This window comes from Scyliorhinus canicula, chromosome 12, assembly GCF_902713615.1.
Source record: "Scyliorhinus canicula chromosome 12, sScyCan1.1, whole genome shotgun sequence".
Lineage (NCBI taxonomy): Eukaryota > Metazoa > Chordata > Chondrichthyes > Carcharhiniformes > Scyliorhinidae > Scyliorhinus > Scyliorhinus canicula.
In genome coordinates, this window is record NC_052157.1 from 25,353,588 (window position 1) to 25,367,380 (window position 13,793).

Consider the following 13,793-nt stretch of genomic DNA (forward strand, 5'->3'; position numbering starts at 1 on the left):
TTTTAATTGGTGCATCAAGACTGTTTGATAGTTCTGATGTCAGTATTTGGTGATTAGTAATGTATAAAGAACAAATATTGCGCTGTCCTCCACATCATGCGTTCCCACATCCCTGCATTCCAATGTTGTGTAGATGATTTGGGGTGCTTGATAGTGTATGTGTGTGTGTGTGTGGTGGGGGGGGGGGGGGGGGGGGGGGGGGGTTGGGGGAAGCTCCATCCACCTAATAAGGAGTTTGAACTTAATTTGCTACTTGCTACCTTGGCCAACTATTTATTTGTTATTCATTTATGGGATGTGAGCCTCGCCCACTAGGCCTGCATTTATTGCCCACCCCTAATTGCCATTGAGAAGGTGATGTTGAACCGCTTTCTTGAAAAGTTGCCGTCCCTGAGGTGTAAGTACACCCAAAGTGCTGTTAGGGAGGGAGTTCCAGGATGTTGCCCGCAGCGGCAGTGAAGGAAACGAGATATATTTCCAAGTCAGGGTGGTGAGTGACTTGGAGGAGAACCTCCAAGTGGTGGTGTTCCCAGGTATCTGCTCCCATTGTCTTTCTAGATGGTAGTGGTCGTGGGTTTGAAAGGTGTTGCCTCAGGAGCCTTGGTGAGTTCCTGCAGAGCATCTTGTAGATGGTACACACTGCCACTACTCTGCGTCGGTAGTAGAGAGAGTGAACGTTTGTGGAAGGGGTGCCATTCAAGTGGGCTGCTTTGCTCTGGATATTCTGCACACAGGCACACTGACTTCCTTTTTAATATATCATGACTTTTTGTTTACTTTATAACTGTGGTTCATTTTTTCATGATTTAATGTTTCTGGGCCAATATGGGCAATGAACTATATAATGACTATTTCCCCAGACACATTAGGGTAAGTACGGGTGCTTTGATTATCATTTTGTCAGCTAGGGGTCTTAGATTGTACAGCATTCGGAGGGTAAAGACCTGGGTCCTGAAGCATAACAGATAAGAACTGTAAAATAAGTAAGAGTCTTGACATCTTGTTCTGGGTGGAGCGCTTCAATATGGGATTCTGATTCTTCTACAACATGGATTTGATATCACCGTTGCTTCTAAGTAGGGGTTTGAATACACCTGGTAGATGTATCAGGAAAAGGAATTCTGCTATTAATAATTGATTTGTTGTAACAGTCTGTTCAATAGAGTATTCATTTCCATTAGCGTGTTTGACAATATGCAGCCAATTCTGAAACCCTCACTCTCCCTAAACACGCTTTCTTGTGTGCGGCAATTTGGATAGCAAGAAAGAGGAAATTTAATGATGCCTAATGAACTGGTCCTAATATTACGGTCAGATTTTGATACATCGAGCAAATGTTCTTCAATTGCAAAACCGTGCCACGAATTTAGTGTGCAAAATACATTCGAATAGAAAATAATAATTGGTTGATTTCTTTGCAGTTTAACCGGAATCCCAATTAAATTAACATTGTGCTTCTTGCGAAATCTCGCTGCCATTTATCCTGCTCTTTTGTTATCCAAAATAATGTTGTCCTATTATGCTGGGGTTGGTGGTGTTAAAAGCTTCTTTTCTCTTTTTTTTGGACATTAGCTGTGATATATTTGTTGCATTTCATCGGCCTGTGGAACAGAGAGGATGTACTAGCGAGAGGTGACAGGAACAGCTCTCAGAACGTTGAACAGTGTGCCCACAAAACTAAAAAGGAAATTTGGAGCTTTGGGGTTCAAACCGCCAAGAGCGACATTCCAGTCACAGTCCGAGATGAACACAGACGACTCCACAACTGTACCGCCGTGCCTGAGACCAGCCCCTTCTGAAGTCTCTGGCCCCACTGACACGTACACTGTACTTTTACAACATACACCTTCTTAGTATTCCCGTAGAAGTGAAATGAGTCAATGTTTTGGGAGTAATGTTCTTTTTTTTTTCCATAACAACATGACGATGCTCTCAACCACTTAACAGTCACACACGTTGAACGATGCTGAGTGCGGAAGGTGTACGACCGGCGGCGTCTTTTATCTTTTTTTTTGCAAAAGTCATAATAAAGTGTTGTAGAACGGAGTCCTAGTTGCAGGTCAATTAAGTCTTTGGTTTCGTCGGACATATAAATATTATATTGTCTTTGAGTTCAATAATTGAACCTGCTCTCTGGAGGTCCTGGGTCATTTATTTTAAAGCTATTCCACCGAGATTTAGTCCGGGGACCCCTTCATGCTTTGGTACAAGTGCTTGATGAAGAAGTTGAGTTGATTGAGTTGGAGCTGCCGTCATCCTGCCATTTATCCAGGCTCCTGCGACGCGCATTCATAAAGAAGTTGCTGACTGTGCTCAGCTCCAAGCCCAGCTGCTGGGAAATGGTGATTTGCAATTCTTTGGACGGGCGCTTGTTTTCTTTGAATATTGCGTGCAGAGTTCTGCGCTGGACGTCTGTGAAGACCAGCCGAGGTTTTTTGGGCGCGGCGCCCCTCTCCTTCCCGTGTTCTTGCTCTTTCCTTTTGCAAGCTGCAAAAAAAAGTGAGAAACAGGCGCAAAATGAATTGGTGGGTCACCCACAAAGCGGAAGAAGATATCAGAGAAAATTGATAGTCGGGAACAGATGCAATGATCTAAATAATATCGAGTTGCGCCGTTCAGACCAAAACCTTCCTTAGTTTTTATATAAGATCCCAATTAGTCATTTAAGTGCGCGCGCTTCCTTCCACAGGGGGTTGGCTACTTGTCAATTTCGGGTCGATTACTGACAATAATTTAGAAGTATCCAGTTGGGTGTGAGTGATTTTTGGGGGAAGGGGGCACTGACTGAACGGGAGTCCTCAGTAAAAGAGACACCTGGAGCAAAATTTAAATGTAATATATACATAAGGGGTTATTCAAAGTGCACCCACCATAGGAAGACATGGTTCATTCTTTAATAAATAAGACTGTTGCAGCAACAGACTTTGGAGGAGAATGTTCATGTTTGGAACGAGGAACAGAGATTAGGATTGTGGAACGGTCAATTGGGCAATCCATTCTGACTCCGGGTACCAGTGCATGTCTGCAGTACTGCTCCTAGCCAGGAACACTCCCGAACAAAGTTACCTGGCGGTGATACCCTGTACTTGGTATCATCATCTCCCCCGAATCTCACACTTAAGTGCGGACAAATAAACTTACAGCAGAATTTGTCCTAAAGGGTGTTTTCTTGTTGTTGCTGTTGTGGGAAAGAGCTTCGCTACGGCTAAAGAGACAGAATACATGTCTCTATTCCATTCTTATTAATAACAATGGGCAGTTCTACTGGAAAGCACCGTATATCGTATAGATGGTGCGGTAGTAACTGAATTGAAATCTATTGCTGAAAGTAAAATCCAATGACTGCTCTGAAAAAGAAACTCTGTTAAATACAAATTCTAAATTAATTTGATAAACACAATTGTCAATTACAAATTGTCTTAAAAATATTATTACCGAACACTAACCAAAATTAAATTAAGTTTTATAATAATAATCGTTATTATTGTCACAAGTAGGCTTGCTTTAACACTGCAATGCCGTTACTGTGAAAATCCAGCTTCTGGTGATGGGTTTAACACTCTTGTGCCTTCATCTCAAATCCGTACAGACCAAATATTTTCAACCTTCCACCAAGAGATGTTTCACACAATGATACAAGGAAGATATTTTCAAATCGATATGATCGTACTTAGAATTCAATCTTTGCACCTTGCTCGTAACCACCACAATCAAGAAGACACTTTTTTTGTGTGTTTTGTTTCCGGTGCACGTTTTAAAATTAACGCTGCTTAATCATACAAGAAAGAATCAGCTGCCAAGGGCTTGAACTGCGGCTGTCCAAATGTTTCAGCAGAGGTCAAGCGTCTCATCTCGGGAGTTGAGAAGCTCATTTTAGACAGAGCCATCGAACCTGCAGCCCATGTTAAAGATAAAGCTGCCGGAAAACCATTTATTGTGGGAAATAACCAAGGGAAAACGGGAGGGGGAGGGGGAAGATGGCGAGCACAATTGCATAATTTAAGCTACTTTTGCTTTCAATGGCACGGCGAGCTGAACTGTCCCTGGTGCTGAATGGTACCTCTGAATGCCACAGACATCCCAGAGTAGCACAGCAACCCCACCACTCATTCCATTTCAATCCTCTCTCCATCCACCTCACAGTGTAAAATCCAACACTCTGCAGGAAGGTTATTTCAGTTAAAACAATGGATTTATTCATCACCAGTCTGTTTTCAAAACAGAGTTTGGCTGAAATCTTTCAGGAAGTTGCATCGTATCCTGCCGGCTGTTGGCCTGCTTATTGAATCGTTGAAGACGGCACAACATCACAAGCGGCCCCCAATACCGGGAGATTGCAGCCTCCAGCCACCTCTAGTGTTTACGCGTTGTACTAAATTACGTGAGCTTCACCTCACTGCTCGCTGGTGTAAACGTAAGTGTTTATAGCTATAAATATTTATGCCAGTTCATGACGTGGGGAAACAAAGCCACAAACTCAACCAGTAGATGGCGCACTGGTCCTTTGGAATGGGCTGGAAAACACTGGTCGCTCGTTTTGGTCTTTTTATTTTTTGCCAAATTAATTTGAGCTACATACCCAACGTGAAGGCATGTCGAGTCTGCGATACCGCTGTTTTCATTGTGGAGGAGGACTGATAGAGCAGAAACAGGAATAATCATCCTTAAACACCTAAGTGGGGAGTGGGGAGAGTGGAGGGGAGAGAGTGGGGATAGTGGTGGGGGTAGTGGAGGGGAGAGGGTGGGGGGAGTGGAGGGGAGAGGGTGGGGGGAGTGGAGGGGAGAGGGTGGGGGAGTGGAGGGCAGAGGGTGGGGGGGAGTGGAGGGCAGAGGGTGGGGGGAGTGGAGGGGAGAGGGTGGGGGAGTGGAGGGCAGAGGGTGGGGGGGAGTGGAGGGCAGAGGGTGGGGGGGAGTGGAGGGCAGAGGGTGGGGGGGAGTGGAGGGCAGAGGGTGGGGGGGAGTGGAGGGGAGAGGGTGGGGGAGTGGAGGGGAGAGGGCGGGGGGGGGGTGGAGGGGGAGAGGGGGGGGGGGGGGGAGTGGATGGGAGAGGGCGGGGGGGGAGTGGAGGGGAGAGGGTGGGGGGGGAGTAGAGGTGAGAGGGTGGGGGGAATGGAGGGCAGAGGGTGGGGGGAATGGAGGGCAGAGGGTGGGGGAGTGGAGGGGAGAGGGTGGGGGGAGTGGAGGGGAGAGGGGGGAGTGGAGGGAGAGGTGGGGAGTGGAGGGGAGGGTGAGGGAGTGGAGGGGAGAGGGTGGGGAGTGGAGAGGAGAGGGTGGGGGAGTGGAGGGAGAGGGTGGGGGAGTGGAGGGGAGAGGGTGGGGGAGTGGAGGGGAGAGGGTGGGGGAGTGGAGGGGAGAGGGTGGGGGGAGTGGAGGGGAGAGGGTGGGGGAGTGGAGGGGAGAGGGTGGGGGAGTGGAGGGGAGAGGGTGGGGGAGTGGAGGGGAGAGGGTGGGGGAGTGGAGGGGAGAGGGTGGGGGAGTGGAGGGGAGAGGGTGGGGGAGTGGAGGGGAGAGGGTGGGGGGGGAGGGGAGAGGGTGGGGGAGTGGAGGGGAGAGGGTGGGGGAGTGGAGGGGAGAGGGTGGGGGAGTGAGTTGGGAGAGGGTGGGGGAGTGGAGGGGAGGAGTGGGTGGGGAAGGGAGGGGAGAGGGTGGGGGAGTGGAGGGGAGTGGGGTGGGGGGAAGTGGAGGGGAGAGGGTGGGGGAGTGGAGGGGAGAGGGTGGGGGGAGTGGAGGGGAGAGGGTGGGGGGAGTGGGAGGGGAGAGGGTGGGGGGAGTGGGGGGGGAGAGGGTGGGGGGGGGGGGGGGGAGAGGGTGGGGGGAGTGGGGGGGAGAGGGTGGGGGGGGAGTGGGGGGGAGAGGGTGGGGGAGTGGGGGGGAGAGGGTGGGGGAGTGGGGGGGAGAGGGTGGGGGAGTGGAGGGGAGAGGGTGGGGGGAGTGGAGGGCAGAGGGTGGGGGAGTGGAGGGCAGAGGGTGGGGGGAGTGGAGGGCAGAGGTGGGGGGAGTGGAGGGCAGAGGGTGGGGGGAGTGGAGGGCAGAGGGTGGGGGAGTGGAGGGCAGCGGGTGGGGGGGTGGAGGGCAGCGGGTGGGGGAGTGGAGGGCAGCTGGTGGGGGGGTGGAGGGTCAGAGGGTGGGGGGAGTGGAGGGCAGGAGGGTGGGGGAGTGGAGGGCAGAGGGTGGGGGGAGTGGAAGGCAGAGGGTGGGGGGAGTGGAGGACAGAGGGTGGGGGGAGTGGAGGGGAGAGGGTGGGGGGAGAGGGTGGATGGAGAAGGTGGGGGAGAGGATGGGGAGAGGGTGGGAGAGGGAGGGGGTGGCGGGAAGGAAGGGGGACTGGGGGGAAGGAAGGGGGAGTGGGGGGGAGGAAGGGGTAAGGTGAGTGAAGGGGGAATGAGGTGAAGCGGGGGAGTGGGGATGAAGGGAGAGAGTGGGGATGAAGGGAGAGAGTGGAGATGAAGGGAGAGAGTGGAGATGGGGGATGGGGAGGAGGGAGTGGGGTTCCCGCCTCGTGCTACAATACTTCATTTGTCTAATTTGAATATAAGCTGCTCAATATACTTGTTGTGACCATTTCCACTGAGATCCTTCGGTCACCAGTCAAAGTAAAGAGGCAAACGCCTGATTCTCCAAATATTGAACAGCTCCCTGGGGGGCGGGGGGGGGGGGGGGGGGGGGGTAGCTTCCAGTACACCGTGTGCCAACTCGGTAGCAGCCACATGGGGGCCACCGTTGTGACTTCCTCTAATTGCTTCACGTCGTTTGACCTAAATCAATCACTTCACTCAAATTAGATACAGGCAGAAAACACTTTAAGCTTCATCATTTACCTATTAATTACAATCGTCGTCATCTTCGCAAGTGCAAAAAGGCTATCAATAGTGATCTTAATTATTTACTGAACCCTAATCGAGACACGCCTGTTGCACACACGGGCAGAGAACGAGGCGAGGAAAGATTGTAAATTCACTCAAAAGATCAGCCTCACCGTAGTGTTTGAGAAAAAAAACCTGCTGTACCCCCCAAATACCTGCTAAAACTCTGCGGGCATGGTCATTTTCGAGACATTGGCTTCACCCAATGCTGCGAATCGGATCGACCCTCTCTTTGGTCTTAGCACAAAACTAAAAGTTCATTGTTTCGAAAATATTTGAAAACGATTCTACTGGTCTTTAAAGTGGAGATTGCATCGCTTGCCAGAATATCAGCAACGTCGTTTAAATGCTTGTAAATGCCTTCAGTTTCGACAAACATTAACAGAAAACAAACGTGGCCGGTCATTAGGCAGTTATAAATCAATGAGGTTACAAGGACACTGACAAGCAAAATCAGGAAATGTCACAGGTGGAGAACTTTCCCAGACACCAGCTATTTAGCTTAAAATATTCCAGAATTCGTCACGTCCCTTATCGTTGGGAGTGCAAACAACTCAGCAGCGTGCAAACAGGGGGAGCCTGTGTTTTTCAAATATTACCGAAACTCTGAGCTCATGAGATTCCCAAAGAGAGCTTCCACCTAAAATGAGTTTGTTCCAATCACACACAAAGAGACCCCATCTCACGGCCGAGGGAGTTGCTCGAGTGAGTGAGTGAGCGGGCTTTGGAGCAAATCTACCAACGTCCGTCTGTCCACATGCAGACAGGCGAATTTCTGGGTCAGAATTGGAATTAAAATAATTAATCACAAGGGAACCTTTGCGGGGGTGGTGGTGGGTGATGGTGGTGGGGCTGGAGTACTTCCTATAATTCTTGAAACGTATCAAGACCTTGTTAGTGGAGATAACTGGAATAATTCAACACTGCAGGCTTCTGAACAACGCGACGTCACACACACACACAAAACTCTAGGCCAACCAAACGATACCCAACTTTGCAAAATGCATTTTTCCCAACTAGAGTTTAACAATCAAAATAACAGCCTAAGTGTCAGAAAAAAATCAAAATGATCAATTACACCATTGATGCGTACTTGCTAGATCACGTTAGCTGCGATATTCACATTGATAGATATAAAGGCAATTTACAGTTAGGCGCTAGCTGCTGTGTAAATTAGATGGGGGGGGGGGGGGGGGATACATTTATACCGAATAAGATTGCTTTTACAGCCTTGCAACAACTCAAATAGACTTAACGTTTTAAGTTCTCGATAACACACCTTACAAATGTTACACCACATCTGGAGTTGTACTGGAGGCTGCTGGGATTTACACCGTGGCTATTATTGTTTTGTCTGTGTTTGCAAATCATAATGATTGGCATTAACAACTCTATAAGTGAGAAGGAATTGTGAACATGGACAACGCCTGCAGTCAGTTGGAATAATGGCCGCCTCCTTTCGTTTACAAGAAACATTTGCAAATCCAGTCTCTCAACTACATGCATGCCCTGGAACCCGGGGTCATTTGTTTCAGCACGTCACTGTTGAATGGGTCGAAACTGCAGGGCTGACGTGCTAATATATTCACAAAAAAACGATTGAAAAGGCTGTTTAAATTGGTAGGCCTGTTGGTACAATTTGGTTAGAGTCGCTGATACCAAAGCTGGTGTCAACAGATATCTGTCTCTATGTTCGAATTGCCTTTCCTCAAACTGCAGATTCTGCTTTCTAGGCGGACAACCCAACCAGCCCAGCTATGCAGAAATATGAGCTTAAATGTCCTCTAGTTTGCCCCCCCCCCCCCCCCCCCCCCACCCGTGTAACAAATCCGTGGACGTTGTGAACAACAACCGCTTGGATTGAATTAATTTATCTGCAAATATTGAAGCACCTCAGACTACAACCTTTTCTGTGGAGAAATCATTGTGGTTTCTCTCATGGCCATTTTGAAATGTTTTGTAATGCTCTTTCAGATATTTTATGAATCAAGTATATATTTACAAAGTAAAGCTAGTTACCCGCATAGTGTCGCCAGTAATTATAGAATTAAGCACTTGAGGAATTTCCCACCCATTTCGCACGCTTTGAAAGCAAAGCAAATTCATAGCCGCCAGCGAGCACGCTGCAATATTCTCCTCCAAAGAAAATTGCAAATACCCCGTCACAAGCCATTGTTGACTAAGATCCTCATTCCATATTCCATGGGAATTAAGTGCCGAAGAGAATGGTATATATTTGCATTCCAGTTACCAGGCCTATTGTGAAGCAGCAATAGTTAATAAGACACACTTCGAACATTGTGAGGAGAGTTTTGACCAATGCCGCATTCACCGTCTTGACCAACGACTGTAGCTTCAGATATACAGTCTCCGCTGAATGTGCCATTTCTGGACAAGGATCATTTAGATCCCAAACGTTAACACTGCTTCTCTCCACAGACGCTGCCAGACCTGCTGAGTTTATCCAGCAGTTTTTTTGTTTTTATTACTGACCATTTAAGCTGTTTTTCAATCGCTCCTCGCTGTCCCAGTAAAGAATGTTTTATTTTGCAATAGTATATTTGACATTATGACCAGAATAATATTCCATTGTTCGAAAATTCTTATTTGAAAACCATTCATTCAGCCAGATCAAGGTACACGGTTCGTCTGGACAAATGTAAAGTCAAGTGCCACTTGCAAACTGTTAGCCACCTTTGATTAGTTTAAGAAGCCAAACCAGAATGTAATGTAATAAAAACAAATCGGGCACGTGAAGATTTTTCAAGGCAAAATGTGGATAAAATGGGATAAATCTAGATTTGAAATATAGACCAGAAGGACAAAATGGAGGCCGGAGGGTCAGGATTGCAATTAGTGTTCCCTGCTTACATTTGAAGACAGTACAGGAAGTGTCAAGACCTCAATATTCCTTACATGTAACTACCAATTTTTAGACTGTTTGCGGGAGGTTCAATGTAATCTCGGTACTCGGAATCCCCAAGGGAGCTAAACCAAGAGGCAAACAAGCAGCGGCTGGCCGTAGAAAGCGAGGAGAGAGCCGTATGAATAACACATTTTACTTAGCCATCAAATTGTTTCAGCCTCGACACAGAAGGACGATTTATTTTTTTTAAAACCCCTTCCACCAAACCAGGAAAAGGATGGCAGTCCAGGCACGCACTGGAATGACAAAGCATCGCCGATTAACAGTTGCAAAATAATCTCACCCACACAATAAATTTGAAAGATTTGGTTCGCCAATTGTGCCAGGGCCCGTACTGCGCTGTAATTGTCTATGTTCTATGTTCTAATACAAAAAAGTAGCAATAAGGTATCTAAGCTCACTTCGCTTCCCTCGAACCTCGGAACATAATTCATTGTTTCCTGTGTGGTTCACGGGGAATTGTTGATCGCGATGATACATTTTGGTATGCAATTTCTTCAAACTATGTCTGAGGAAATGCCATTATGAGACAAGGTGGTATGTCATAAATTCAGACAAGTCCTTTATTTCATTGTCTATTTAAAAGAGGACTTGCGCTGTTTGGTGTAAAAGAATAAATAATAAATGAATTAGCTAAATAATACATCACAGGTTAGGACACAATTGGACAGCCTTCCATCAGGTTGGTCAGTTCTGAGCATCTATAAATAAAACGACTACACGTAAATATTTACTGCTTAATGGAGAACCCCCCCCCCCCCCCCTCCCCAAAAAGAATTGCTTCTCCCGCGATATTGCAAAGAAGCGTAACAATCTCCTTGGAGTTGAAATAAATGCATACTAATAAGGCACGGTAAACAGAAATTTCCTCGGTTAAAGAGGCGATTAGCAAAACAAATCAGTGTGGGGGTATTTTCTGTTGCAATGCAGTCGTGACCTGTTCCAACATCAGCCAGCCCGCGTTTACCTTCAGATAACACCCATAAGACTCGACAACATATTCTAATTCAAGTGGTTGTTTCCAGTATCGATCCATGCAAATAAATGGAGACTGAGGTCGACAAAATTCTCGTAAAAATACACTCAAGGCAGCGTCTAAAAATCGAACAACGCGAGTGTTATCAATCGTTCGATGGAGATTTCTTGGCGAGCTATTTACTCGAGCGTACGCATGCTCTCGGAGCGATTGGATTTGGGTTTTAATTATAGACCGCGAGGAGTTTAAAATAGGTCAGTTTCTAAATATATGCAGAGATGGGTTGCATCTGCCCCTCTGAGATCTGGAGTTGGGCAGTCCTAGCCTCCAATACTCGGGCGCTTTCTTCCTCAGACTGAAGTTCAATGGTTTTCACCTCACTGAATTTTAATGAGGTTAGGATATTAATTTCTAAATAAAGTGAATTTTGTCTTTCGGATGGAAGTGCAAATGTTGGTTGCAAGGTGGGGTGTGAATTAGTGGGAAAACCAGCGCTAACACAGATTTGTAATCCCACCACCCCCCAAAACCACATTCCCATTACATTTTCCAGATGTGTCTGGAGAGTGATTATTTATTGCGTTATCTCTAACATTTAAACAGAAGGAAAATGACATATCCACGAGGAGCAAATAAATATAACTTTCCTTCGTCTTCTTGTGTGTGTCTGGATTTAACATCCTCACAAGTGCGCGCGTCAGGAGCTCCGTGTGAATCGGATCACTGCTCCTGACTCAGGCTCAGATTAACTGTCTTTCGTTCTCTTGGGAAAAATTAATGGAGACCTATCAGTTAATTAACAAAGCCTCGCGCAGGGCCACACGAAGGAACAACCCCAAGCGTTCCTCAGGCGGCACATTGCAATCCCAAAGTTCCCACACGTAACAGGACGCCTTTCCTGCCTTTTATTTTTGGCGGGGGGCGTAAATTACACACTGCATGACTCGGGATAACATCCCAATCTGCTCCCCAGAAATGAGAATGAAGGCAATGTGTGTGGAAGAACAATTAACCATTTCATCACATCAGCACAGTGGGGTGACAGCACAGCCTGGCCACATTCGGTTGCCCTTTCCCGTTCACATCTCGGGCTGGGAGGAAATTCTGAGCAGTGTGTGAGGTTTACTTGACTAATGTTTCCCGGAGTGTAACCGAGTGGCAGAACTCGGATGACATTGTGCGAGATTAGTTCTCACTGCTGCTGCCGGGGACGGTGGATTCGTGCTTAGAGCTGCTTCCCTTCAACAGCTGGACTGGGGGCAAGGGGGCTTCTAGGAGGCGGGGGTGGGGGGGTTTACCCCCCCCCCCCCTCCCTGTGCATTGCCTCCTGCAACCCAGTCTGGGATGGACCTTTGGGTAGTTCAATACTCCCAACGACATCTCCAAGAGCCCAGTGGTCAAAGAGCCAGCCCCTGTGTTGTATTATTGTGTCAATCCCCCCCCCCCCTTGCTGACCACAGCAACACACACACAGTGTGCCAGCTCTTACCTGCCAACCTGAGAGCCGACATCCGCTGGAATTCGGGTTCCTGCAGCCACTTCCACATGCGCCGGAATGTCTCCCGGCCCGATTTGAGTTTGCTCCAGGGTTTGGGGTTCCTCAGCAGGTCGGAGAGGGTGCCCTGGGAGCGGCACAGTACCCGCTGCGCGAAGATGGCCTGGGGAATGCTGTAACGCTTGAGTTCGGTAGTAATCCTCTGAGCGATGTCTTTGGTGTTGATCTCCTCCAGCTGGCCCGGGGCCGAGCCGCCGCCGGGGGGCTGGGGGCCGCTGGAGAGAGGAGCAGGAGGCGGCGGCTCGGCCAAGCGGCCGGTGCCCAGCACCTGCCCGTGGCCCTGGGCGTGCGGATGGACGTGCGGGTGGTGGTGGAGGCCGTTGATGGGCACCATGCCCACGGACGGAGGGCTGAGCCCCCGGCTCAGGTGCTGCTCGCCCCGGGCCAGCATGCCCGGGTGCCCGTCGAAGCCGTTGGAGGTGAGCATCTTGTCGCCGGGCATGGGGCCAGGGTGCCCGTAAGGTGGCAGGCCGTGCTGAGAGCTGTGGAGGGTGCCCAGGCCATTGGCCAGAGGCGATGCGGAGAGGGGCGACAGGCTGGCACCCACGCTGCCCATCTCTTTGTGGTAGTGGCTGTACAGATTGTTCATTGTAGACATGCCCCGGTCGTCCCTCATGAGGGTGAAGGTGCCGCTCACGTTGCTGGGCAGCCGCTGGTGGTGGTGATGGTGGTGATGGTGGTGGTGGTGGGGGAACTTGTCCGACACGGTGGAGATGGGAGGCAGCGGCTGCAGGGGGGTCAGGGTGGTGTAGGTGCTGCTCATACTCATCCCGGGTGGAGTCTCACAAGCCATGGTCATGGTGGGGTGCAGGGGGGCGGCCAGGGCGTGCTCCGGGGGCCGGTGGTAGTCTCCGGGACCGTCCAGGATCGAAGCCATGCTGGAGACCATGGAGCGGGCGTGAACGGGCAGGTTGCGGTGGCCGAGCTGGCGGCTGTGGGGGCTCTGGCTGCTCAGCAGCTCTCCGGGCTGCACTGCATCGTGAGGCACCCCCTGCAAGTCGCCCAGGTTCTCCATCGTCAGCTGAGCGTTCATGGTCGGCGCTCCCGCTCACACCGAGCATCTATGTGGCCAGTTCCTGGCAGAGCTCCACATCAGGACGGCCACCTACACTTTGCATTGAATTCATTCATTCATTTATTAACTCCCAGTTCCATCTATTGTTCCCCCCCCCCCCCCCCTCAATTCCTTCTCTCCCTTGGTTCCGTTTGAAGATTTGCCCCCTCTGTCCCTCCCACTGGATGGGGTTTTTTCCTGTTATTGTTGTTTTTTCCCCCCACCTTCCCCCCCCCCACCCCCGCCACCCCCGCTGTTTGGTTGTTCACAGCGCCCGGAGCCGCGGTTCCAGCCCGCTCCTGTCCCTCTCCGTCTGTGCAGCCATGTCCTCCCTGTGTGTGTGTGTTTGCTCCACTCTCTGCCCCCCTCCCTCCCTCCCTCCCTCCTCCCCTTGTCTTTGGCCCCGGCCGCCTCTGCTG

General features: G+C 49.6%; 1 protein-coding gene across 1 annotated transcript; it reads right to left on the reverse strand.

Moving 5' to 3' along the window:
- Nucleotides 1-1,555: 1,555 nt before the first annotated feature.
- On the reverse strand, nucleotides 1,556-13,584 carry onecut1 (one cut homeobox 1). The gene is made up of 2 exons (XM_038813439.1): nucleotides 12,255-13,584; nucleotides 1,556-2,487 (listed from the first exon to the last, which is right to left on the reverse strand). Exons 1-2 carry the CDS (start codon nucleotides 13,351-13,353, stop codon nucleotides 2,195-2,197), a joined length of 1,392 nt encoding a protein of 463 aa, XP_038669367.1. The 5' UTR covers nucleotides 13,354-13,584; the 3' UTR covers nucleotides 1,556-2,194.
- Nucleotides 13,585-13,793: the final 209 nt, after the last annotated feature.

Bases quoted from the DNA above. Each gene is read 5' to 3' on its own strand.
- onecut1 (XM_038813439.1), bottom strand. From the start codon at position 13,353: ATGAACGCTCAGCTGACGATGGAGAACCTGGGCGACTTGCAGGGGGTG. The intron at 2,488-12,254 runs GTAAGAGCTGGC...TTTTTTTTGCAG, and splicing joins GTCGGCTCTCAGGTTGGCAG to CTTGCAAAAGGAAAGAGCAA.